Raw genomic sequence first — 24,287 nt, 5'->3', positions numbered from 1 at the left:
ACTTCTTTCAGCTTTATTCCTTCCTACCCAAAGATTTGGGGGAAAATATGCCGGCGGAAGGAATTTAATTTGGAGCACGCGGAAGCTTTCGTAATGGATGTCCGATTTCCCGACCTGTGTGCGGAATATGAAATTGAATCCCTCCTTGCAAATTGTTCTCAATTGATAGAAATCATCTGACTGACACGATTGATCATCAAATCTCGCAATTGGATCAAAAAAGAAAGAACCGCATCGGACCTGCGTGACGAAAAATTACCAGCGCAGAGCAGATAGGTCACGTGCCCTCGTTTTCACAAAAGTGCTCAGAAACGTATCAGAGAGAGCCGAGAGCCGACTTCCGTAGTGCGCTCAAAAGCATTTCGTGAGGAGGATATGAGCGACCCGCATATGTGCAAAGCGAGTCCCCGGCGGGCGCCGGCCGTGATCTCCCATCTGCTAGCGGCACGCCGCTAATGAAGCTTAGTTCATGCTTGATGCGTTCGCTCGTCCGCACGGGAAGAAAGAAATTCTGTTCTGCAGACGCACCCCATTTTCCAGAAGTGATTTGGTGGTGAAGCACCATGTGGCTGAGTGAGGCCGTTTGCAAATTGTATAAACAATTGAGTGGAGAAGGATGTGCTTGCCTCAACAACCGCACGTCAATTTCTCCTCTTTCTCAGAGCTACAAAGTGGACGTGGAAATGTCGCAGCCTCCCAAGAAACTGGAAAAGAGACAAGATGAGATCTATAGCGGCTTTATTGTCCCCCCCCCCTCCTGTGTTCGTAGCAATTCAACTGAATGGGATTGTGACAGCTTTGCAGAGCTCAAACCTAAAAGGCCACTTCACAATGCCACATTTTTGCCTGTTTTTTTCTGTTTCCGGGACGACCGAGTCTTGGCGGGTTTTCCGCCTTCGTGTTGCTTTACACATGTGACACAGCGACTTTATCAGATACAAAATCAACATGAGTCGGCGGCGTTCAAAGGCGGCCATTTTGAAGAAAAGCGTCCGTTATAAAAAACCCGAGAGTTTTTTTGCGGAGAGGCCGGCGCTTTAAGAGAGAGTAAACTTCTTCGGAGGGTCTTGGGTGACCGGCCGCCCCGCTCCGGGACCACCTGGGAACAGACGCCGCTGTTAATTCTGGCGATTTGGCACTCCCTAGAAAATGGAGCTTTTTTTTCCCAAGTTTGCCTCAACATGTCCGAGGGCTTTCCCAAAGTAGCGACATGGACGCTTTTGTTGTTTTTTGGGGGGTTTAATTTTATCCGAGGGGCAAGAGGGAGACATTTATTGGTCCGAAATGAATGCTACAACTAGTGGACCAGGGTGGGGTCAGTTATGGGAGTATTTTTTTTACCACAAAGGTCAGTTGGAGCAGTCTAAGGCATTTTTTTTTATTTATTATTACATACCTTCATCCCGGTCTCAAGTTCTTGATGTCTGATTGGATCCTTGACGTCGTCGGCTGGACCGAACAGCTCCCTCGTTTTCTAGACTGCTTGCCAAACAGCCGGTTATTCGGCCTCCATTGTATACCTGCGCAAAGGCCGGCCGGGTCAGATCCGGCACGGCACTGAGAGCATACGTTTTTGTACGAGTGGCTCAACATACGTCGACACTAATTTCCATGTCTTGCCCCGCCCCCAAAAGAAGAATTCTCAACATACCGTGCGAGGGCACCTTCAATCAATCGGTGCCCCGGTTGAAGCGCTCCAGCACGGTGGCGTTGGTTCTTTCGAAGAGCCACCGCTGACTAAGCGAAGACGGGTCGCAGGCGTTCATGAAGACGCGGCGCTCGCTGGGGCTGCTGTCCACGCAGCTGTTGCTCACCGGGTGGTACAAGCTCTTGTCCTGCCGGGCGGGCGACACTCCGATGAGCCAATGGCTGACGGGCGGGCCTTCTCGGTACCTACCTTGCGGTAGCGCCAGAGCTGGTTCCCCTTCATGCCGTGGCAGTCGTAGAGCGCCACCAGGCTTCTGTGGGAGACGGCGTCGAGGCAAACCTTCCTGGTGTGCGCCGGGTGGCCCACGCGAATGTCCTCGCGCCAACCCAGCGTTAAGACCTGCACGTCCGGAGCCGAGGTAAGCGGCGAGCGAGCGGGGCCGGCCGACCATGGGCTCGGCTGGCTCACCTGACCGTGACTCCAGGCCACGTCGCCGCGGCTTTTGGCGCAGTTCTCCAGGCGCACGGGGCTGCCCGACACAAAGTGTTTGACCTCCATGCACATGCCGCTGCCCACGTTGCGGATCTGCGGAGGGTCGGCCAGTCAGGTTCACCTGCTTCTACTTCCGCTCCAGCCTCATCCAAACAAAGTACCTCGCCCCAGGCGGCGGCGGGGGGCTCCACGGGCGGGTAGTGCTCGGGCAGATCCCAGGCCACCTGGCTCATGAACCACTTGAAGTTCTTGCAGCCCAGCCGGCTCCTCAGCTCCTTCTGCGCCGTCATGTCGCCGGCGGACAGGTGGCGGTACTCGGGCCGGCGCCGGTACACGTGCTCGGCGTACTCGTCCATCCACACCTCGGCCACGCGCTTCAGGTTCTGCGAGAAGAGCGGGAGATGTGGGCATGGCGAAACGTGCCAGCGGTGTGAAGCGTTACCTTGGCTAAGCTGATCCCGCCGGGGACCTTGTAGGGCACGTACTTCCTGTAGACGTGTCCCACCCTGGAGCACGGGATGTCCTCCATGCGACCGCCGCACATCCACAACTGCCGAGAGAAACACAGGCAGGATTTGGGTTGCAAATGAGGCTTTGAATCAAAGGTTCAGGTTCGAAATGAAGATAGTCGGTCCTTTATCAGACCTGCCTCACGGTTTCAATTTCGAGTAAAGGTTTGGCTTCCAAATGAGGTTTCAAAGTTTGGGTGTCAAGTCAGGCTTTGGACTTTCAAGCGAGGCTGCCAAATGGGAGCAATAGCAACACGGCCGTGTTAACGTTGGCCCCGAGCGACACACAAACACGGGCACGCTGGTGCATGAATAAAAGATGTGGCTGCAAGACAAACTCTGGGCTCACAAAGCGGACTCTCGTCAGTCTCTGGCTGTGTTTGAGTCGAGAAATAAATCATTTATGAAGTATGCGCTATGTCCAATCACTTTGTGTGCCATTTGAATAACTCGAATAATAAGACGACGAGGCTGGCAGCGAGCCGGTCACCAACGGGCCTCCATTGCGGCCCTCCCGTGCGGGGTCGCCCGCAACGGCGGAGACGTCCGTTTGGTTCGGAACGGACACCTGCTCTGATGGCGGTTTGGATAGACCTGGCTATTTGCGGAAAGGGGCCGTCAGCCGCGCTATTCCGCACAACCGTCTGTCCGGTTTGAAGTCGTGACGCTATCCGGCGGTGTGAGCGCGTAGCGCTCCGCGTTCTCATCGCCGGCACATTCTCTGGATGGAAGTCATCGCGTTTGGAGTCGGCGACCGCGTCTCGGGGTTTGCCGGGATTAGCGCCAGAGCCCGCTAATCTCTTCACCTACCTCAGGAGAATGTTCCAGAGAAGCCTATCAGCTAATGGGGATCTGGGTTAAAAAGGCCAATCGAATATATCTGAGTAGACTTAAGACAGCCACCCACGCGGCCGCTACTAGCGTGCGCTTAAACGGCGACACGGAGGCCATCATCCATTTGAGTTTACCTTGAAGGAGATCTCGTACTGCTCCCCTCCCCAGATTTCCAGTCCGGCGTCGTACCCGCCCAGCTCCCAGAACCACTTCTTGTCCACGGCAAACAGCCCGCCCGCCATCACCGGAGACCTGCAGAAAAGGTGAGCGCGCTTGTCACCGAAAAACACAAACGCCTCAAAAGTGCACATTGGAGAGGTTCTCTGTCGACACCCACTGTTTTCTTGACTCCATTTCACGCAAAAGGCGCCACTCACTCAAAGGGCTCGCTGGGGTCGTCCTTCTGCAAGCGGGCGGGGATGGGGATGCGCTTGTAGTACATTTCCCAGTCAAAGGCGCCGCGCATGGCGTCGCCCGCCTGCGCGTCGTAGCCAAAGTTGTCGTGGTCGATCACGTCGATCATCGGGCACACGATGGTCCTCCGGTCCCGGGCGATCCGGTCTGAGAGGATGATGGTGAAATAGCCGAGCGATTGCTTCGGTCGGCGGCAGAAGTCGTTCCGTTCGGTTCCTCACCGAGTAGCGGGGGCAGCCAGTTGACGTTGGCCTCGCAGTGCGAGTCCAGGAAGGTGATCACCTGCGCCTTGGCGGCGCCGGCGCCCAGCAGACGGGTGCGGATCAGACCTTCCCTCTTTTTGGTCCTCAGGATGCGTACTTTGGGCAGGCGCTCCATGTACTCCTCCAGCGGCCCCTTCAGGTGCTCTGTGGGAAGGACACAAAAAGTCACATTGCCGTGAAGGATGGAAGGGTCATAACGAAAAGAAAAGAAAAAGGCTCCTATAAATCAAGTTGAGAGAAAGAAAAAAAAAAAAAAACCACCAGTATTAAAGCCCGAGTGGCAAATTAATTCTCTCATTAGACGAGATCCCAGAAAAGGGAGGCAGTAAGATCGGAGCGTTTAATTGTGATTGGTTCATTTTCTCTCCCAAATAAATTGAAATAAGTCTCAAAGTGTTTACCCAACACAAGGAGACGATTAATCACGCTAATGAGCGCGCAGAAAACGCCGGCAAACACATTAGTCTCTATTAGAAAGCCGGGCGGCCCGTGCTGAGGGGCCCGAACGGCGGGAAAATGAGAAGGCGGGGCGGGTGCAAGGTCAAGTGACAGCCAAGGGAATCAAAACAGGCATCTGAGAGTTCAAATCGTTTCTCGCTCCGAGCGACATTGTCTTTTCCCGCCTGCGCTCCCTGAACAGGATTTAGAAAGGACGCCACCTTGAGGGCACAATTCACCTGCAGGGGGGCCGGCGGTCCATCAAGCAAGAAAAAAACAAAAAAACTAATCAGAAATGTTTACTCACTCAAAAAAAAAACAAGGATCTATATTTGTGACACAATCCAGAGGAAGCGCTCCAAAGCTTTGCGGCTGGCTAATCAGCAGCCGGCAGGCAGGCACGCAGCGGACAACGCTCGTTTCAAATTCGCTGATACACTTTGTGATATTACCTGAGCACAATAGAGGCGTTGTGTAAAAAAAATAAAAATAAAAGCAACACTTTCCAGAGGCACACGAGACGGGGAGTCCCGCTGTGAACACGGAGGCGGGCCAGCGCGTCGTCACGGGCTACGCGGCGGGTGTTGTTTACCACGGGAGTCGACTGTCCCCTACGTCACAATGGATAGGAAGCCGCCGACACGGGCTCTCCAAAGCACTCTGGCTGGCTCAATGAACTTGCCCTTGTCGTGCCTTCCCATGAGCAGGATGACACCAATTGAGACTTCCGTTTCCTTCATGTCTCGCAAGATACCAAATCTCGGAAATGTGTCCATTTGTTGAGAGAAAAACCAGTTAGCCAGTTGCGCTAAGGGTCGCTCGCGCAAGTGTTACTGCGCCCACTTGACAACTCAATTAAACGTTACCGTGGCAACGGGCTAGAAGCGGAGCCACGCCGCCGTCTGCAAAGTGGAAGCGGCAGAGCAATTTGTCGCTTTTGTCTGGTGCTTTTGCAGAAAGGGCCCTCGGGCGTGGAGAGCGTCAACCACGGATCGTCCGAGCCGAGCCGAGCGTGCTTCTTTCTTTGATATTTCTGCGCTGGAGGCCTTTCAGCAGAAAAGAATATTGATTTGCGTGGCATTGCGCACACAAACGCATGACACCCTCCTCGGGTAGTCGGTCTCTCATCGACATCCACGGAGGGTCACGTTCTGCTCGGGTATCTGAGGCTTAATTACAGTCGGAATGAGATGGAATCAAAGGCCGGCGGCCCTGAGAGACAGCGAGAACATCGCAGCCGCCAACCCGCCGGCAAGGGATTGTCAAGGGATTGACAATGTCGCTCGCGCTCGATCCAATCCCAGATGGAAGGGCTGGGCTGGTTTTCCACCAAACTCCGACACTAGTTGCTCGGCATTGATACGTATGTAAATGACACGTGTTTAATGATGTGAGAAGGCGCCGGCCGAGCGCTTCTTGTTTATGAGGCGTCGCTCGCATTAGCTTTAGCCTAATGGGCCCCTTTAATGGGATGTTTGCTTTGTCAAATCAAGCGGCAGGCACCGCTTCCATTTCCATTGTCGCGGCAAAATATCACCAAACCAAAAAGGATCGGGCGTACGCTTACCTTTGTCGCTGAAGTCGTCCACCAGGATGACCTCGGCGATGAGCTCCGGAGGCGAGCGGTTGAGGACGCTGTGGACCGTCCGCAGCAGCGACGACCAGCCCTCGTTGTGGAAGGGGACGATGACGCTGGCGCTGGGCAGCTTCTCGCCGTACAGCTTGCGTTTACAGCTGTAAAGCGCGCAAACGGAGAGAAAAAGACCATTGGAGTCCATTTGTCAGGAAAAAGGTTCAGCGACCAGGGATGGCTTTTTTCAAGATGGCGCAATGTTGACCGTCGACGCGCCTTACGCCTGGCGGAGCTGCTCCGATTCACAATGTTCATAGGTGTGAAGCGGCGCTAAGAAGCCACCTCGCCGCCGATTTCAAAGCCGTCTCGTCATCAAAAGCCCACACGGAACCACCAATTAAGTCTTCCCCGTGATGGTTCGTGATCGACAACTACTGCTGTTGTTTGATGGCTTTTTTCTTCCATTCTACTCCACTTGGAAAAAGCTTCTTGGAACGGCAGATACATTTGTTGACGTGGCCTCAGATGACTGCTTCTCCTTCATGGTCATTTCAATTCCACAGGCATCATCGCAGTTTCAAGGCTTTGGTTAGCCAATAGAACACGGTTGGTGTGGGAACAAAAAAAATGTTAGCTTGGATCATTACTTGGGGTGGCGGATGTCCGGAAGGGAGCGGTTGAGCGAGATGCGGTCGCTGACGTAGATGTTGAAGCCGTTCTCCCTGTAGGCCAGGTCCGCCCCATCGGTCTCGGACATGGGGAACGGTTTTCCCTGTTCGCCGTTTCCTGCGGGGAAAGAGCGCATCAGCTCCGCTTGGGCTCAGTCGGAGGAGTTCATCAAATTACACGGAGACTTAGCGAGCTTTCCCACTCTTCTCAAATGGCTGCTTTGGACCACAACGGCCGACTTCCCGTTCAGTTACCGGCACGGCAGTTTTTCTTTTTTTTTTTTTTTGTACGCTCTGTTATCATAAACAGGTCCACTAAATTCCTCGTCAATCTGTAAAATTGGTGCGTAGGGGCTAACTTCTCCCTTTCAAATGGACGGGTGCTAATGAGATTTTCTTTTTTCTTAGCGAGATCCTAAATAAACACCTCCACCCCAGTGGCCAGTAACAATCGCTCAGCATCACCGTTTATCCATCATCGTTGGTTTCTCATTTGAAAACAACTGCAGGAGCTCCATTTGCACTCCCGCTCACTGGGCAGCAAAATATTTTTCAGCTTATTAACAAATCAAGCGTCTGTTTCATTTGGAGTAAAAAAATGGGGAAAGGCGAGTGTCGTTTGTTTTTGGAATTACCAACTCGAGCGGCGTCCCTTCGCATGGCGTCGTAGTCGTGCCAGTCCTTCCGTCGCACGCCGTCTGGCCCGATCTGGACGACCTTCTTCATCCGCTTCAGCCCCTGCGGGCGAGAAGAGCATCCAAAGGTTTAATGAAGCATTTGGGGGAGAATTGACCTTCTCGGTCGATACGACTCGGCCTTCGCATCGGGTAATTGTCGTCGCCGATGCGGCGGGTTGCCCGATTGGTTTGGCGGGGGGGTTCGATAATGGAGGCCGACCGCCAACTTTTTTTTGGTTGAACTTTGCTCACTGCTTCAATGTGTATGTGCGAGTCGGTCGACTTAATACCACACTCAGTCAGCTCACACGCAAAGATAATAATTGCACATATTTGTATGGGGTCCAGAAACTTTTTTTGTGGGTCTAAGCACATGTTATGGTGGTAAGGGTTATGGGGGGGCTGAATTTTCAAGAAAGGTACAACTGATCAGGCAATAGCAAAATGATCGTAAAAGGGGAACAAATTGGAAAAGGTCTTTTATGGGGCAGAGGTGCCTGAGATTTTTGGGTGGGTCCGCGCATGTTGACAAAACGTTAACCGGCTCGGAAGGCCAAAGTCCATGAACCGGTTGCAATGGCGTTTGGATTTTCCCTCTCGTACAAGAATCCTCATGAGCGACATGAAAAAGGCCCAAAACAGCTCCATCTTGAGCTTTCACTGCTGCTTTTTTGGATGACTTTGATCGCGCAATAAGGAAACACCTTTTTTTTTTTTTTTATGATTACGGTTCAAAAGCATCAACAAAACATGGCCGAACAAAATTAATCAGTCTTTTTTCAGGCATGGGCGAGTATCGATAGCAGTACCGATCCTTATTTCAAAATATCTTATCAGTCGCCCCCTTGTGACCGTTTTAGGTTCAGGGACTACAAATGAAAAGGATAGAAAATCCATCTCATGAAATTCAAAGGGAAATTGTGACAGCATTGGGATGTATAAGTCTTTCTTTAAAATTAGGTTTAGGCATCAAAAAGTACAAGTGGTATCGGGACACGGTATCGGTGAAAGAAAGTGGGACTTTTGGGGTTCTGAATAACATTGTAACTTTTCAATGTAATAAGATATTATTTTGCAGCTTTATGTGGAGCCTGGCAGGAAAGCGCCTGATCTCAGACTTTTGCAGCCGCCTCCTGCAAAACAAAGCCATTTGTCGCCGCCGCCAAATCCCACGGTAAGAGCGATAAGACGGCCGCCTCCCGTGCATCCTCTCGACACCCCGCCGGGGTCGATACTTCCTCCCTGCCACCTAGCGAGAGATAGCAGTCGCTCGTGGGTTCACATCCTCATCTGCCGCGAAGCCCGCCCGCCCGCCCGCCCCGAGACGCAATCTGCCGGCTCGCGCTCAGCCACTTCTCTCACCGGCGAGTCATTGAAAACTTACTCGGGTCGCTTTCAGGGCCGCAATGACCAAAACGCAGAAAACGACAAGAGCGAGCCGAGATGAGACCTATTTGATCCACCCACGATGCCGTCGATTCATCGGATACAGATGGTTATCAAACACACCGACGACAGTTGTTGGAATAATCGTCGCAAGCCTTGTTTCCTGCTCGGCTCCACTCGCACCATTCATCTTTTGTCCCGCTCGCCGATTCCTAAACACCACAACGGACAAATTTGTTGTGGACCAACCGCACGTCTCCGCTATGCGCTCGGCTGATCCCGCCGGGCTGGTACAAAAAGAAATATCCCAAAATCAATACGCTAATCCTATTCAGGCCTTTCCCACATAAGTCTTGTTAGAGCCGTTTGAAGCGAACATTTGCTCCCCCTTGTTGCTTTGCGTCTGCTTCGCTCCGAGATGACACGGCGAGCGTAGGAAAGCAGCCGAGCGAGATCAGAGCGGCTTAAACGCGACGAGACGCGGCCTGATACGCCCGATGAAATAGAATGCAGAGGAACGTACGCTTTGCTGTTCCCCCAGCAAGCAGTCTTCTTTCTGGATTTTTCACCCAAAAAAAATGAGTTGATGAATTTTGGTGAGGTCACAATTTTGCATTGTGTCACTCTGGTGACGTAGCATTAAACGTTGTGACGATGCCTTTGCAACAAAATCGTCTTGTCCAGTCCAAGCGGTTACAATGCCCATCAACCCCATTCATTGTGTGACTTGAAATAACAATAGCCAAGTTTGAAAAAAGAAAAAAAATGAACCGGCGGATTCACATTGAAGTATTGCACGCCATTGTGCAAAAGTAATTAAAAAGCCCAGATTTAATTTAACTTTGGGAATTCCAGCGAGTAAAAAAAAAAAAAAAAACACCCTCATTTATGAATAGCCGCCAATTGATAAAAGGATCAATTGTGCCATGATGGCATATCAGCTAATTAGCTCAAAAGGCTGTTAAAAATCACCAGGGAGCACAGAAGTTCCTTTTTTTGGAAAGTGAACGGAATTGCTTCCAGGCGCGTCGACTCTCAATGAAAATGAGATGTGTGTTGTTTAAAAGGTTATTAGGGAGGAGGTCAGGCGCGACATTCGTTCATAGCACTTTTTTTTTTTTGGGGGGGGGGGGGGGGGGGGGGGGCATTTTCATTTCGACATACGTGGCTGGCTGAGCAAGGTAACTGCTAAGCGGCGGTCAAACGTCGACGAAGCAACAGTAACATGGCAAGTTCAGCACCCGCCACGGAGAGCTCCCTCCCTTCCTCCCTTCCTTCCTTCCTCCCTTCCTCCCTCCGCAAAACGTCGCTCACCTGCGTCCGCCAGCCGCCGCCCGCTCCGCCCGCCGCCGCCGCCGGTCTGTCGAACACCCGGTCCCGGTACAAGGACCACAGACCGACGTTGGGGAGGAAGAGGAGAGCCGCGACGAGCAGCCCGGCCAACTGCAGCAGCCGCTTTTCCTTCCGCCTCATCGCAACAACGAGCCGAGGGAAGGAAGGGAAGGAAAGAAGGAAGGAAGGGAAGGGAAGGGAGCGGCGACGCGCCGAGCGCCGTGCGGCAGCGAACGAGCCCCCGCCGACTGCTCGGCTCGGCTCTGCTCTGCTCGGCTCGGCTTAGCGCTGCTCGCGCCTCTCTCTTCTTCCGCCTCCGCGCAACGATTTCAAAGTAATGGACGCTCGGAAGCAGGCGTCACTTGGGGCACTGTTTTTCACAACAAGAGCATCAATATTTCAAATTGATTGCATAAATAATGCCTTTCTCAAAACAACGCCACCTGAGGCAAATATGTCGCCCATTCGTTTGGCAATTTGTGACAGCCGCCCGAAATGTCACTGAGGCATTTTCCGCTTGGGTATCTCTCCCATTTGTTGGTTTTGATGATTATTATTGGGAAGGATGGCCGCTCAGTCACGCTTGATGTCAACAGGAGGCCAACCGACTTAGTCGGTCAATCGGTCCTTCCCTCATCACGTCCATCGTGGTCAGGCTCTCCACATGTTTTCATGATTTCCTTCCCAAGCCTGCGGGTCATAAATCCCAAAGCCCCGTCCGTTGCCAGATGTATGCATAATTCATGGCGAACCCATTGAATTGTCATAACTGGGAGGCTTGGCGAATACGCGTTTTGTTTTTTTTCCTGCAGGCCGGAGGGTCGGATTAGCCTTGGTCGCGTGCGCTTGATGGCTTTGGAAGGCCCCTCCATTCGACCATGCCGGTACATCAGCATCTGGAGGGGTCAAGTGATCAGCTGCGCCTTATCATGTCGAGGTCGCGACCCCAATTATAGAACGACCAATGAAAGCTTAAATTCCACAAGTTCTTTTCTTCATTTAGCCCCCTAAATCGTCAGCGTTGGTCAACAGGTTTGGCGACAATGGACTATTTATTACATCTTGTATGGACTCACGGCGGCGGTGATAAAGCACAACCCCGGCTGCCGCCGCGTGGCAAATTGATGCGTGAAAGCGCCCTTTGGTAATGGCGCGAAAGGTCGACGAGTGCTAATTCAGCGGGGGAATGACACTTTGCGCGGCAAATCGCCCATGACCGGCGTGCTGAGTGGAAGGAGCGTTTGCTTTATGGCTCCGCGCTCATCCGACACCGGCTAGCCCTTCTGTCTTGCTGGCTGGCTGAATATGCGGCAAACGTTCACGCGGGAGGACAGCGTTGAAAATGATCCGATGAAAAGAGATTGTTCAATCAATGGAGTCACGATGGTAACGACCGACTTAGTCGCTAAAGAACATTGCATTTCTTTCTCTTGCCAAGGCGCCAACATGTCTATTTTTTGCACACACAACAAATCAAAGTGTTTAAATGTCACTCGTCGAGCGTACGTATGCGAGAACACACTCGGATTGTCATCCCCGCGGGGTAAATATCGATGGATGGACGCGATACGCGGGAGGCATTAAAGGACGAAACGGCGTCACTCTGTGAGTATATCGCCCCTGAAAATGAAATGCACACAAGCGTCATTTGGGCCTATTCACCGCTTTTGCATGAAAGCCTCAGAGACCGGCGGGGATCCGTCCATCAATGTGGAAATGCAAACGATCGTTTTTCCAGGCTTTGGTGGCCAAAAGAAAACCGACGGGGAAATGAATGCGTAAAGAGGAAGATGAAGTGTGCGGCGGCGGCGGGGAAAGAAGAAGAAGAAAAAAAATCCCCTCATTCATGAATTCATTTGGAGCAGATCGTCGGACGCCCGAGTGCCTCGTATCTCCGCCTAGTGGGCTTCCATGCAGATGAGCTTCAGTCACAGTGACGTGAAGGCTGCGGAGGGCGGGGCGAGACAGACGCAAAGAATGCCTGGAAGCAATTGCGCTCCATTTCCAATCAAATACTCCACTCCAAAAAGCCGCTTCCAAACGCCAATACATTTGGGGCTCCTGCACTATTTCCTCCTGCTTACAGGTGTTGACACTTGTAGCTGCCGCTTGTTTCTTTTCACTTGGCAGTCTTTTCAGGCCAGTCGTTGATCATGTCGTTTTTTTTTTTTTTTGCAAGCGCCTCGAGAAGGCCTCACGGTCCCCCGACCTCTCGCTGAACCGCGGCCAATAAACAAAGCAAACGTGTCAGCAAGCGTCGCTAAAGATGAAACACAAAATCGAATGTTCTGCCTTAAAAAAAGAATCGGCAAGCTTATTTGTCGCTTCCTGTGACACGCCGAGCCAAGCCCGTGTACGTATTAGCATATTGATGCGCGCGCGCTTTTTAATGCTTCAATTTCCACCTAGGAAATATTGGAAATGTCCTGCCGCCGGCAGCCGGAGGGAAAAGAAAAAAAAAAGCAAGCTCGGCATCTCGGGTCCAAATCTAATCCGGGTGATTCTTTTTGAAAGACACAACGCCGTTATTTAGCCAGTAAATAGGCCGTGGCGGCGGCGGCGGCAAGGAAAATGTCCGCGCGACGGCTCGCTTATACGCGTATCGCACGGCGTGAAATGCGCATTCGCCGGAGCCCCGCTTCCGGGGGCCAAGGTCGTCTCGTATTGACAATGCCTTCAAAGACATTGCATTTGCTCCGTTTTCAAGTGGACTGTAAATGAAAGCGGCGGCGGCGGCAACGTGACTCGGTAATAACGTGCCATAAATAGAAATGGAAGCGCTGGTGCACGCTGGACACTTTTGGACTTAGTGGCGGCCGGCACGAATGCCACGCCCTTCTTATGATGACGCACATGTGGCGCGAAAGCCCAATTCAACACAAAAGGGCAAAGTTTGGCCTAGCATGATTTTGCATTGAATCGATCGAAAGTGACTTCCAGGAGTTTTTCTTTGTGTAAATTGAAAACAGAGAGTTGAGCAGAGACTCACTCTCCTGGGGTTTGAGTGTGGCGCACAGGAGCTAATTGGTCCCGGCTGCGTTTGCCCAAATGTGCCGGAGTGGGAAGAAGGCTGACAATAGAAGGAGGAGGAGGAAAAGACGCTTTCAGGGAGAGAGAGAGAGACAGGCAAAGTCAAGTCAAACAGTTGCAAAAGCTTTCGCTTGGGAGTTTGACAAAAGCGCTTCTCAAACTTCCACCAAATAACGAGCCACATGCTGCTTCATCGCCGCACGATTATCGCCAATGAGCCACACGCCCGCCGCGTGACGGCACGTTGCAGCGCGCATTTTCCGTACGACTTTGCTTTCTTCCCCCTTCATTTGCATATCAGCGGGCCAAAGAGCGCTGGCGGGTCTAATAAAACAGAGATGGCGAACGCACTTGATCATTTGGATGAAAAAGCGGCGGGATTAGCTCCTCGTCCGGCGGGTTATTGATTCTACTAAATCAAAGGAGGAAAAGGACTTTCATATCAAGCAATTCCCCTGCCGTGCCAATCAATGGGTTGCTAGGATGCGTGTTTGTGTTGAGTTAGGAGGCTTTTTTTTGGAGCCGAGGCATGAAATTGAAAAGAATGCACACACAGACAGACAGACAGACAGACAGACAGACAGACAGACAGACAGACAGACAGAGTCAGACAGACAGGCTTAGAGCAGTAAGCACGTGCATTCAATCACATTCATTCCAATGGACTCTTTGCCCAATATGCAACTTAACAAGCATTAAATCAGAACTGGGATCGCACATGCCTCTTCCTTCCTTCTTGCTTCGTCGTTGACACATTTTTCGTCGTTCTTTTCGAGTCGCTCCCGCTTTGGACCTGGTCCGATTCCACGGTACGAGCAAAGGGCAGCGGGCCTGCGCTTATTGCCGCAGAAAGGCTCACTCCATTAAGGCCATTAGCTGCACAACCACAATGGCAGCGGCTGACCACTTAGCCTTCTTCTTCTTCTTGTGATTAAGTGCAATTACACGTTGGATACGAAACAGACGGTGACGTCGGTTGGCTGTGGATTTGCCAATATGGCGTGGTTAAGCATTAGCGGCCGCAAAATGATGACGCTCAAGGTCAGGTTTTCCACACAGGTGTCCCACAGGGCCCTCCATTTTGAATTCAGCCATACAGAGATGGAGTTACAGAGTATTTAGCTTTTTCACCGACTGACGTGGCGTCGGAATGGATAAAGGCTTACTTGACGTTTTATCCCAATGAATTGGAGCCCGCTCGTAAATGAATTCTTTGAAGGACACTCCAAAAAGGTGTTCTCCTGCCAACGACATAAAAGTGAAACTCCTGTTGGCGTGCAAGTTTGTTTTCCAGGGAATTGTTTACCTCGGGGTAGCTGCGGCAACTACAAAGCAGCAGGCAGGCAGGCAGGCAGGCAGGCCCGATTAGGCAGGTGATAATTCGATGGAGCAGCTGTTCCGCATGATGGCTTCCCACCCATGCCCGACGGCAAACTGGAAAAAGAAAAAAATCACAGAGCGTACTTCAAACACACCTACAGATGATGTTTTTTGCATCTCAGTCCTGTAAATATAACGTGTTATGTGTGTGACTTGAATGAGTCAATGTCATCTCTGCTTGCGCTTGCGTTTGTTTCATCTATGCTAGCGTGCTAGCTAATCGGCGTGACGAGCATGCTCGGAAAGTTGCTTTGTTTGCCAACAGTTTTCTGTGTTTTGGGTAGTTGCTAGTTTGGCTTGGAGCGACAAAAAAGATCTCCTTTGTGTTTGAAAGCAAGGAAAGAAGGAAGGAATTAGCTTTTGTTGTCGGCCGTGCCGTACCGCCCCGCACCGCCCCGTGCATCTGCTTGCTTTTCACTGCCACCTGCCATCCAGAAGTACGCGAGGCCTGCTGCGCCAGAGTGCTGCATCACTCGTGTGATTCATGTTCAAATCATGGCCGCCATGTCTCGGCATGTGTCTGGCGAGCACCTGGAGGAGAAACAAACAGCGAGCTGTCGGGGGAATAAAACAACAACAAACTGAAACCTTGTCGAGACGTACGTCACACCGCTTCTTTTGGTTATGGACGCTAAACGTCGCTGCTGATGGGGGGAACAAAATGCTGAAAATGTTTTTGTAATTGAGCGAGAAAGTAGGAAGTGATGCGTGTGATTGCTCCTCATTGTTAATGTATTTACTTTTGCATCACGCAAAATACAAACTGGGGAAGCAGCTGAGCGAAACAGAATTCAACAGGGGCCATTTGGTTTTGTGCGCCTACTGATGATACCGCTGCATCTCAATCAATTATGATATCATGTCAGGCATTTTTTTAGCTCCAAAATGAAACTCGTCACCAGAGTTCATCTGCCAAGTGCTTTTGGGTTGGAGAAGTCCACCGATTTGTTTGAGCGTGGTTTCCATGGGCTAAGTTTGCCTCCCTCCCATTATGTTTGCGCAAGCTGTTGCTCCTGCACGCCTGCCATTTATTTGGCTCCCCCAGTCAATCTGTTGAGTTGGCTGCCAAATGAGCAAACACACATTGATGGTGTTTGTGAGCGACTGCTCCAAACCAGGAAAACAAAGGCGGCGTGGCAGATGAAATGCTCCTTTCATTCTCGCTTGGGTACATTTGGGTTTTAGCCGTCCGTGCTGGTGGTGGTGGTGGTGGTGGGGGGGGGAACTACATTCATTTTGTTGTTTAGAATAGCACGCTGCATTCATACTATCTAGAGTAGGTTACATGACAGCCAATTTTGAACTTGATGAAAACAAACTGATTTTGTAAATCTCCTAGTTTGGGAATTTTCCGTCCAATCATTTCATGGAAGTGGTTCACCGGCCAGTCGCCGTGACCCAAATAGGAGCCAACGTTACAGCTGATTGCGGGCCTTGGCAAAGGCGAGCGAGCGTACTGAGACTGGCTCTCTGACAGTGAATTATGTAAATACAAGCGGATCTGCCAGCTCCATTTGCACGGAGGCTTGAATAGTAACACTTATTACGTTGGTGTCATCCAAGTATTATTTCTCACCTGTGTTCGAAAACACACAGTGGGAGGAAGCGGGTCAATGAATATTTCATGAGATTCATTACTGCATATTTATCATGCGTTCTCCCGTTCCTTGGTTCAGTCGATCCGTCTGAGTCTTTGCCACCGGGCAATCTTTGACCCCCCCCAGGCATCTCATTTGACGGTCCCGCCCAGGAACGGAACGGCTGTGGCCATTGGCGCGGTCGCAAACGTACGTTAACGCTACGATGGAATACATTATTTACAATAATAATAAGGCATCCCTCCCTAATAATGATCAAGTCGTTTTCAATCATAATAATCAACGATATTTGTAACGCACTTCACGTTCGAAGGAATCTCAAAGTGCTACGTGGCAAGTAGAAACAAGAAAACAAAGCAAAACAACTCGATACACGGGAGTCATCAAACAAGTTTGTAATGCAGATGAGCACCACTTACAGGGCTGGAGTGGAATTGCAACTCACTGTGCACCTCCAATGAAACATTTCAGGAAATAAATGTCATGTTAACGGAATATTTTGGGTTGTTGTATGCGCGTTTGCCCTCCTTTTGGGTCGAAAAGAGAACTCACCTGACCTTGCGTCTTGAAGGAAAGTGGACAGGCCAAGCGATTAGGAGGGGAAACACGCGCTCACAAACAAGTGGCTGAGATACTCACAGCTGCTCGGCAAAGGAAAACGTCATCAAAAGCATCATCTGTCGTCCTTTAGCAAAGAGCGCAAACACGAGTTCATATAAATGTCACTTCAAGTCATGAATAGCTCATTTGCATACTTTGTTTCCTTTTTCAGACACGTGCAAGGCTATTTCCAATCCAATCGATGTGTGTTGCTCACCTCGGTGACATCTGGTGGAAAAATCCAAATCCTTCAAATCTCGCTTCCCCCTGTCTGTCTCGCCGGGCCCGGCGTGATGAATGATCTCTGGGGCCGATCAATTCTATTTAGATAAGCTGGCCTCCGGAGACGACAGGTCTGGGAAAGGAGGATGGATTCGCTTTCTTTCTATCTATCTATCTATCTATCTATCTATCTATCTATCTATCTATCTATCTATCTATCTATCTATCTATCTATCTATCTATCTATCTAGATAGATAGCTTTTAACTTCAGGTTTGCTGGTAGGTTCCCATGTTTTGAAAGCTGTCAATCAAAAAATGCCACCACTATGACCTTGTAAACCACAGTTGGCATCACCTCTCTCTCTATTTGTCTTATACGGTTGGGAAAAGCAGCCCCCAAATATATGTACAAGTGCATGTACATGTGAAATTCAAATCAATATGCAAGTCAAGCACAGATGCCTGACAAATATTCGCACAAACTATTGGCAAAGGGGTGAACACTCAAACAAACTTTTCCTCTTTGTGCATCCCGTGATATAACCAATAAAGTTGAAGTAGTCTTTGTCCTGCCTATTTTTGCCGCATTCTGTGTCAAATGAAAGCCGTGAACGTTGTCGCTCGCTCATCATCACATCACATCACTCACCGTTAAGCCGTATACTAACTACCACGAATGGTTCAAATTCATTAACGAAAATGCATCAAAGAGACACAAACGTGAAGAAGACATTTGTTGCCCATCCCATTCTATTACCTGCATTCCCGATGACACCTGGTGCAAATGACGTCACGAGGCCGTTTGGACAACTGGAGGCGTGCTACACGTATCATGTAAAATATCGCGATGATACAAATGTGTACAAATACAAAACTATGTTCCGAAGCATTTGTGTGAGTCCCATATGGTCTAGCGGTTAGGATTCCTGGTTTTCACCCAGGCGGCCCGGGTTCGACTCCCGGTATGGGAACTTGACTTTTTCTTCTACGCAAGACCTACACTAAAATCAATGTCGGGACAATATAATCTAACGAGGCATTTTCTTGGGATGAATGAAGCACTCACACGGCGTCCCCTACCCTAAAGCTAGCTTTTTCTTTGTTAAAAACAAACAAAGGAAAAAAAACGTCCAAGATGAAAATGAAGTAAAACTCCATGACATCGTTAAATTTAACACAAATTGCTTGTAATAACACAATGTGCAAATGATTTGACAGTGCATGAAACGGTTTTACTTTTCCAACACATTAAAAAGAACACCAAGAGATCTTGCCGTGAGCGCTGCCAATGTGCCATTAGAAAATGATTTGGGTTTCATTTTAAAATATAGTTGACCGCAGACCCCAAATAGCATACTTCCCGTGGACAATTACCAGACAAAATGCAGTGGAATGAACGGGAACGGAACGTACGTCAGCATACATTGGACGTGAACCTAAAGCCTTGGACTTTGAGCGATATACAACGGCACAGCGCCCCTTGGTGGTCGACAGCGCAATTTTTCTTTTTCCAATCCGTGCTCCGATTATTTTTCTTGGTGTTGTTCACAAATGCATTCATTGCGTTTCCACCCCGTCTTTCAACTTTACGGCGAGTGAATCAACACCTCCAGGCAGGCTTCGTGGCTTTCTCCATCTCCCCCCGCCGGCGCCCCGTCGCCGTCCGGCGGCCGGGCATTGCCCGCCTCGTCGGCCCCGGCGCGACAGTTGAGCAATAGCGGTGGCAAGGGGACGCTGCGGGCCAGCTCCTCCATGTGCCGCGCAAACTCTTTGGTCTTGTACTGCGTGACCTTGGCTAGCTCCAGCGTCTTGGCCGACGTGATGATGGGGATGCGGCGGGCAATCTCCAGGGCCTTCTGGAGTTTCTCCGCGCCCTCGGTACGGAAGAACTCGTTGACGGCCCGCTCTGTCTTCTTCAGGTGGCTGCGGACCATGCCCAGCAATGCCACGTTGAGGACCATGGTGACGGAGAAGGTGGCCAGGCACACGCCCACGTAGTAGACGCCCAGGCCGCTGCGGGTGTAGGCCACGCGGACCGTCACGCTGTAGTTGCCGCCGTCCGACACGCAGGTGTAGCGGCCGCGGTCCTCGAAGGAGACGACGCTGATGTTGAGGCGACCGCTTTCCTCAACGAGCCACTTTCCGCCTGCGGGGACAAAACCACGGGCCTTGAACGGCCGATCTTGTTTCCGCCTCGACAAAGGTGGGTTTTTGCTTACCTGGGTCCTGTAGCGGCAGCCGTCCGCCGGGACCGTACCATGTGACATTGCCACCGAGCCCCGTTACGTTGCACTCGATCCGTGCGTCGCTTCCCTCCTTGAGCACAACACGGCGGGTGGGTGCGGCCTCCGTCTCCGAGCGGTTCTCGGCGCCGTCTACGACGCGGAGGCAGAGGAGCAGCAGCGTTATGTTTCGAAGGGTTGCCATGCCGACAGGGGCCAGACCTGCAGGAACAGGACAGGTGACATTTTTACAACACTCCTTATTAGCCATTGTAGCTGCATGGAAATTCCAACAAATGCAAAAGAAAACCTAAGTCAGTAAGAAAGCAGCAAACATGAAACGGAGTTGCATTACATTAGCATCAATCGCAGTGGTACCAGTTCTAGATGACATTTTGAATATTTGTCTTCTTGACGTGGGATGACTGTAAAACAAAATCCTACAATTCGGGCCCATAGGAGGTTCCACGGTACAGTAAATGACTCACGCACGCACGCACGCACGCACGCACGCACAAATGAGCGCTCTTGATCTCAAAGCAGAATGCAAAATTAAAATCTTCAATCAATATAAACGACTTCCAATGTTAAACGCTTAAGACTTGGACAATAACACGGCATTTTACCCCAAAGTTCTCTTGTTCACGTCAAAACGGCGTTCAAAGTTGAAAGAGTTCAATTTGGTTGCGTTGTCTATTTCCGCGTTAAGGTAGAAAACAATGACGTCAACCCACTGGGCGTGGCTAACTGTCAGGTAACGCCACAGACAATTTCTTGGCCGATTGATTTTTATTCAATGTAAATAACAGTTTGAAATGGGTTGTCGTGTTACTTGCCCGTCCATCTACATACATGATTCACATATTTGTAAATTGTAGTCGTTGGCCAATCTAGAGGCAAAGATTGACATTGTTTTGGACTGCCACTTTGGGCTTTTTCAAAACGGTATAATACATTTGACATGTACGTGTACAGTATTATCATTTGCAGATTTTCTTGTACATTAAGAACGCTCGAGAAAATACCGGAAGTCGTTTACTACTTCCGTGTAGTTCTTGGCGTGAAAGTGGTTTGTTGTCAGGTATTTGTGACAAACCTTTCCGTGACATTTTTCAATTGAATATGAAATCGTAGTTAGGTTTGCGTTGATAGAACGATCACGTCTTTGAAGCTACCTATTGATTTGACTTAGTGGCTGCTTCCGAGGCTGTGTAGAAAAATGTCTATACGTACTCCGTTTTCAAGGAAATGTGATTTTATTTTGAAACCTTTGACCGGATCTTCTTTGGGTGCCTATGCGAGGGAGCGTAGACGCGTTTGTGACGTGGCTAATCCGACTCGAAGACAAGACAGGCAGGCAGGCAGGCAGGCAGGATTTGGAAAATCGTCGCACTCGATCCCGTCTGCAAACCCAAGACAAGATCGAATAATAAACTCCCCTCCCCCGGTGGACTTGTTTTTGAGAGGGAGGCGAGGCGAGCCTCACTGCTAGCTTCCACACTTTGACAGACAGCTGCAGGAGAGCAAAGAGACGAGGTGAGTTGTTTACAAAATGACGTCGCTGAAAAACGGACGGATACGTACAATGGGATCGAAATGAGGAAAAGCGATCAAACTGGTTCCACATCAATCCAATACAGGGAACACAACACTTACTTGGCCCGCTCACGACGTCACCTCAATCGTTCTAATCGACAAGGTTGACTGAACGTTCACAATGTGTCGTTTTTAGAACTTTGCACCTCAACGTTGTCTCTAGATACGAACGATGTGTCTTTCTTTTTAGAACTCAAAACAAACAGGAGTCAGTTGCACACATAGCATTGTTACCTACCAACTAACTATCCATCAGGCCTAAGGCATTTATTAGTCAAGAAAGAAAAATTGAGAATACATTGCAACATTCCTTTAGGATATGATAGACGTTATGTAAGTAAGGCACGCTATGTCCACATCAGCTTTACAGATGCCCCGTCCTTTCTCCGCAGGCATGCGCTAAGGGTCGAGCATGTCGGACAGCGTCGTTACCGCGCCGCCCGAGGTTCGGGCCGCCGAGGCGCCCGAGGTTCGGGCCGCCGAGGCGCCCGAGGTTCGGGCCGCCGAGGCGCCCGAGGTTCGGGCCGCCGAGGCGCCCGAGGTTCGGGCCGCCGAGGCGCCCGAGGTTCGGGCCGCCGAGGCGCCCGAGGTTCGGGCCGCCGAGGCGCCCGACGTAGCTCCCACCAGGAAAGCCAGGAGGAGGGCGGAGCTCCAAGCCCAAGCGGAGGAGACGGCCAAAGTGGACCAAGAGCCACCAAAGGTAGCCCGTCAGTCACCCACCGCAATCAAAACCACTCGTCAAAGTAAAACTTTTGAGATTGAAAGACACACTTTTGTGGAGAAAACTTGCTCAGTGTTGACGCTGGTTTTCTTCATTTGCCGCTGTGCTCCTTGTTTTAGGTCCCGCCGAGTCAGTCTACAGTTTTGCAGGGGGGTTGGGGTTACTGGGGCGGCTGGGGAAAATCCATCCTGTCCACCGCCACTGCCACTGCGGCCGCTGTGGGTGAGTACGCCGCTGGACTCCCCAGAAACCCACCCACCTCCTCTGACATCGCATTTATGACATCGTCGCCATCATCGCCCTTCAGGGCAGGGGCTGACGCAAGTCATCGAGAAGGCCGAGACATCGCTGGGAATCCCCAGCTCCGCCGCGCTGTCCGTCCGAGCGCGAGACGACCAGAAGGCGGAGGAGCGGCGGGACGGAGATGAGTCGCAACGGGTGGATGGAGACGGCGCGGCGGCGGTCGGCGCCATGGGGATGCTCTCGTCGCTCACCGACGTCGTTCACAACACGGTAAGTCATTTCTTACTTTTTTAAAGGCAAACGCGCGTGGCCGGCCGGAGTCAAGTCAGTGGCACCGCTCGGGTGGTGCTCGCAGGGCAAGACGATGATCAGCGGTGGCCTGGACGCTCTGGAGTTCATCGGGAAGAAGACGATGGACGCGCTCGCGGAAGGCGACCCCGGCTTCAAGAAAACGAAAGGCCTCATGATCAGGAACTCCACGCTCTCTCAGGTGACGCGAGCAAGTCAGGCCAGAACGCCGAGAGCCCAAAGGCTGACTGACCTTTCCTTCTTCTCTGCCAGATGCTGAGGGAGGCCAAAGAGCGAGAAGAGCTTCAGGCGGAGGAGTCGTCGGACTCGGAGAAGAAGGCGCCGGCTCACTATGGGGTGCTCTTCGACCAGTACCAGGGCCTGGCCCACCTTGAGGCTCTGGAGATGCTTTCTCGGGAAAGCGAGTCAAAGGTAGGACGAAAGCGAGAGAGGTCGACGAGAGGAATCGGTCCTGAATTTGATCTTCTTCCACAGGTCAAGTCGGTGCTGACGACGCTGTCGGGCGTCCAGCTGAATAAGCTGAGAGGAGAGCTCGAGCTCATCGAGGACGCATTCTCCACGATGGAATTTGACGACGATGACGTGGATGAGAAGAAAGGTGCAAAATCCAACACATTGAAGACCTCACCCACCTGGGTGAATTTGCCGCATTGGGGTGATGGATCATCCTCGCGTGTCATTCCAGACGGGGACGGCTCTGAGTTTGAGGCGGAGCTGGCCCGGGCTCTGGAGGGCCTCGGTGTCTCCACCACGGCTGAAAAACTCAGCAAGGTAATTTGGTGATATGCTCCGCTGACTAGTACGAGTAAAACAAATGGGGACACCTAACAGGCCTGCAAAGACGCCCGCCGTGTGACGGCAGACCTGAGCAAACCCCCAGCGGACCGTCATGACGACCAAAGGACCCAGCTGGCAGTGGAGGTACGCCACATGAAACAGCGCCACCCTGTGCTCAAACTGCTTCATTGCAGTTTGAGATTCCCATCACATTCCTAAGATGTGGAAATAGTGCTACTTTTGCGAGTTACCTTTTCATTTTCCCAGCAAGTGAACGCCGCCGCCATCAGGAGTCTGGCCGAGTTGACGGCACGCTCCATCGAGCTTTTCCACAAGCTGGGCGAGAGCCTCCTGCTGTCCAACGGAGACGTGGAGGCGGACGTCCTGTCACAGTAAGACGGGTGTCTACTACTGTGTCCTACTATTGCAGCAAATGCAGAGTTAGCAGTTAACGTGACCTGCTAACCAGCCAAAATGTCAGCATCAAGCCAAAGTATCACCTACCTACCTACCTACCTACCTACCTACCTACCTACCTACCTACCTACCTACCTACCTACCTACCTACCTACCTACCTACCTACCTACCTACCTACCTACCTACTGTCCTTCCTTCCTTCCTTCCTTCCTTCCTTCCTTCCTTCCTTCCTTCCTTCCTTCCTTCCTTCCTTCCTTCCTTCCTTCCTTCCTTCCTTCCTTCCTTCCTTCCTTCAGGCTGACAGTTGTCCTGTGTAAAGAAGTCTCGCTGCTTTCCAAGACGTTCACCGCCTGTCTGACCACTGCAGGGGTGAGTAGAACAATAGACATGAGAAAATGAGTCAAAGATTCATTTCCTCCTTCTTTTTTTCCCACCCAGTCAAACGAGAAGGGAGAAGTCCTCAACCCGCTCATAACAGGAGTCTTCTTAGAGGTTTGTGTCGAAATGGAAGAGTTGGGGCTCTGTTGGTACACTAAAGCATCTTCTCCTTGTCGCAGGCATCCAACAGCGCCTCATACATTCAGGATGCCTTCCAACTCCTGATGCCCATTCTGGAGATCGGCCACATCCAGAGACAAGCCAATCCGCTCGACTCCTGAGAGGGGAGACCTAGTTTTTTTTTTTTTTTTGTTCGGTTTCAATCAGTGTTAACGATACTTTTTTCTATGCGTCAAACGTGCCACTGCAGAACTATTACCACTGCCGCTTTGGGAGGAGCGTCCATTCAGGTTGGCAACCCAGAAAAAAAAAAGAAACTCAAAGCTCAGGAGGACAAATATGAAACGTTGTGGTGCGGAACAGTGTAACAAATCTATTATGAAGTGCTTTCAATAAAACAAGAGATACTGGCAAGTATGGGTTTTCATTCAATCAAAC

At 51.0% G+C, this 24,287-nt stretch overlaps 3 protein-coding genes and 1 non-coding gene across 11 annotated transcripts; 2 read left to right on the top strand and 2 right to left on the bottom strand.

Annotated features, from left to right (window-relative positions):
• Positions 1 to 646: 646 nt before the first annotated feature.
• On the bottom strand, positions 647 to 10,446 carry galnt10 (UDP-N-acetyl-alpha-D-galactosamine:polypeptide N-acetylgalactosaminyltransferase 10 (GalNAc-T10)). 5 transcript variants are annotated; one of them, XM_085935719.1, is made up of 14 exons: positions 10,217 to 10,446; positions 7,475 to 7,577; positions 6,819 to 6,957; positions 6,166 to 6,332; positions 4,119 to 4,304; positions 3,861 to 4,044; positions 3,618 to 3,735; positions 2,583 to 2,690; positions 2,302 to 2,523; positions 2,117 to 2,233; positions 1,898 to 2,047; positions 1,652 to 1,835; positions 1,397 to 1,557; positions 647 to 1,099 (listed from the first exon to the last, which is right to left on the bottom strand). In XM_085935719.1, the coding sequence occupies exons 1-12, from the start codon at positions 10,373 to 10,375 to the stop codon at positions 1,671 to 1,673; spliced, it is 1,818 nt and encodes a 605-aa protein (XP_085791845.1). In that variant the 5' UTR covers positions 10,376 to 10,446; the 3' UTR covers positions 647 to 1,099; positions 1,397 to 1,557; positions 1,652 to 1,670. The 5 variants fall into 5 exon arrangements, with proteins under 5 accessions (XP_085791845.1, XP_085791846.1, XP_085791844.1 ...); XM_085935720.1 differs by having other exon boundaries at positions 1,397 to 1,520; XM_085935718.1 differs by having other exon boundaries at positions 1,397 to 1,835.
• A 7,518-nt stretch (positions 10,447 to 17,964) lies between these two features.
• Positions 17,965 to 18,036, top strand: trnae-uuc (transfer RNA glutamic acid (anticodon UUC)). The gene has a single exon. It is a non-coding gene; the product is annotated as a tRNA-Glu (tRNA).
• A 236-nt stretch (positions 18,037 to 18,272) lies between these two features.
• LOC147042795 (microfibrillar-associated protein 3-like) lies at positions 18,273 to 21,786 on the bottom strand. Of its 3 annotated transcripts, none has more exons than XM_085935640.1 (3): positions 21,655 to 21,786; positions 19,285 to 19,509; positions 18,273 to 19,211 (listed from the first exon to the last, which is right to left on the bottom strand). In XM_085935640.1, exons 2-3 carry the CDS (start codon positions 19,490 to 19,492, stop codon positions 18,652 to 18,654), a joined length of 768 nt encoding a protein of 255 aa, XP_085791766.1. In that variant the 5' UTR covers positions 19,493 to 19,509; positions 21,655 to 21,786; the 3' UTR covers positions 18,273 to 18,651. The 3 variants fall into 3 exon arrangements, with proteins under 3 accessions (XP_085791766.1, XP_085791764.1, XP_085791765.1); XM_085935638.1 differs by lacking the exon at positions 21,655 to 21,786 and adding an exon at positions 19,914 to 20,037; XM_085935639.1 differs by lacking the exon at positions 21,655 to 21,786 and adding an exon at positions 19,643 to 19,757.
• fam114a2 (family with sequence similarity 114 member A2) lies at positions 20,580 to 24,263 on the top strand. 2 transcript variants are annotated; one of them, XM_085935635.1, is made up of 14 exons: positions 20,580 to 20,823; positions 21,276 to 21,352; positions 21,473 to 21,583; positions 21,724 to 21,826; positions 21,912 to 22,117; positions 22,203 to 22,337; positions 22,409 to 22,567; positions 22,631 to 22,754; positions 22,842 to 22,927; positions 22,988 to 23,077; positions 23,201 to 23,325; positions 23,648 to 23,720; positions 23,790 to 23,843; positions 23,909 to 24,263. In XM_085935635.1, exons 2-14 carry the CDS (start codon positions 21,296 to 21,298, stop codon positions 24,008 to 24,010), a joined length of 1,425 nt encoding a protein of 474 aa, XP_085791761.1. In that variant the 5' UTR covers positions 20,580 to 20,823; positions 21,276 to 21,295; the 3' UTR covers positions 24,011 to 24,263. The 2 variants fall into 2 exon arrangements, with proteins under 2 accessions (XP_085791761.1, XP_085791762.1); XM_085935636.1 differs by having other exon boundaries at positions 20,584 to 20,823; positions 21,276 to 21,328.
• The last annotated feature ends 24 nt before the right edge of the window (positions 24,264 to 24,287 follow it).

Source organism: Syngnathus leptorhynchus, chromosome 17, assembly GCF_054491065.1.
Source record: "Syngnathus leptorhynchus isolate UIUO chromosome 17, UIUO_Slep, whole genome shotgun sequence".
Taxonomy (NCBI): Eukaryota; Metazoa; Chordata; class Actinopteri; order Syngnathiformes; family Syngnathidae; genus Syngnathus; species Syngnathus leptorhynchus.
Note: the sequence above shows the minus strand (reverse complement) of the source record. Positions and strands in the feature narration are given on the sequence as shown.

Bases quoted from the DNA above. Each gene is read 5' to 3' on its own strand.
- fam114a2 (XM_085935635.1), top strand. From the start codon at position 21,296: ATGTCGGACAGCGTCGTTACCGCGCCGCCCGAGGTTCGGGCCGCCGAG. The intron at 21,584-21,723 runs GTAGCCCGTCAG...TCCTTGTTTTAG, and splicing joins TGGACCAAGAGCCACCAAAG to GTCCCGCCGAGTCAGTCTAC. The intron at 22,118-22,202 runs GTAAGTCATTTC...TGGTGCTCGCAG, and splicing joins CCGACGTCGTTCACAACACG to GGCAAGACGATGATCAGCGG.
- galnt10 (XM_085935718.1), bottom strand. From the start codon at position 10,375: ATGAGGCGGAAGGAAAAGCGGCTGCTGCAGTTGGCCGGGCTGCTCGTC. The intron at 6,958-7,474 runs GTAATTCCAAAA...CTTTCCCCGCAG, and splicing joins AAGGGACGCCGCTCGAGTTG to GAAACGGCGAACAGGGAAAA. The intron at 4,305-6,165 runs GTAAGCGTACGC...TCCTTCCCACAG, and splicing joins GGACGACTTCAGCGACAAAG to AGCACCTGAAGGGGCCGCTG.
- LOC147042795 (XM_085935640.1), bottom strand. From the start codon at position 19,492: ATGGCAACCCTTCGAAACATAACGCTGCTGCTCCTCTGCCTCCGCGTC. The intron at 19,212-19,284 runs GTAAGCAAAAAC...TTGTCCCCGCAG, and splicing joins GCTGCCGCTACAGGACCCAG to GCGGAAAGTGGCTCGTTGAG.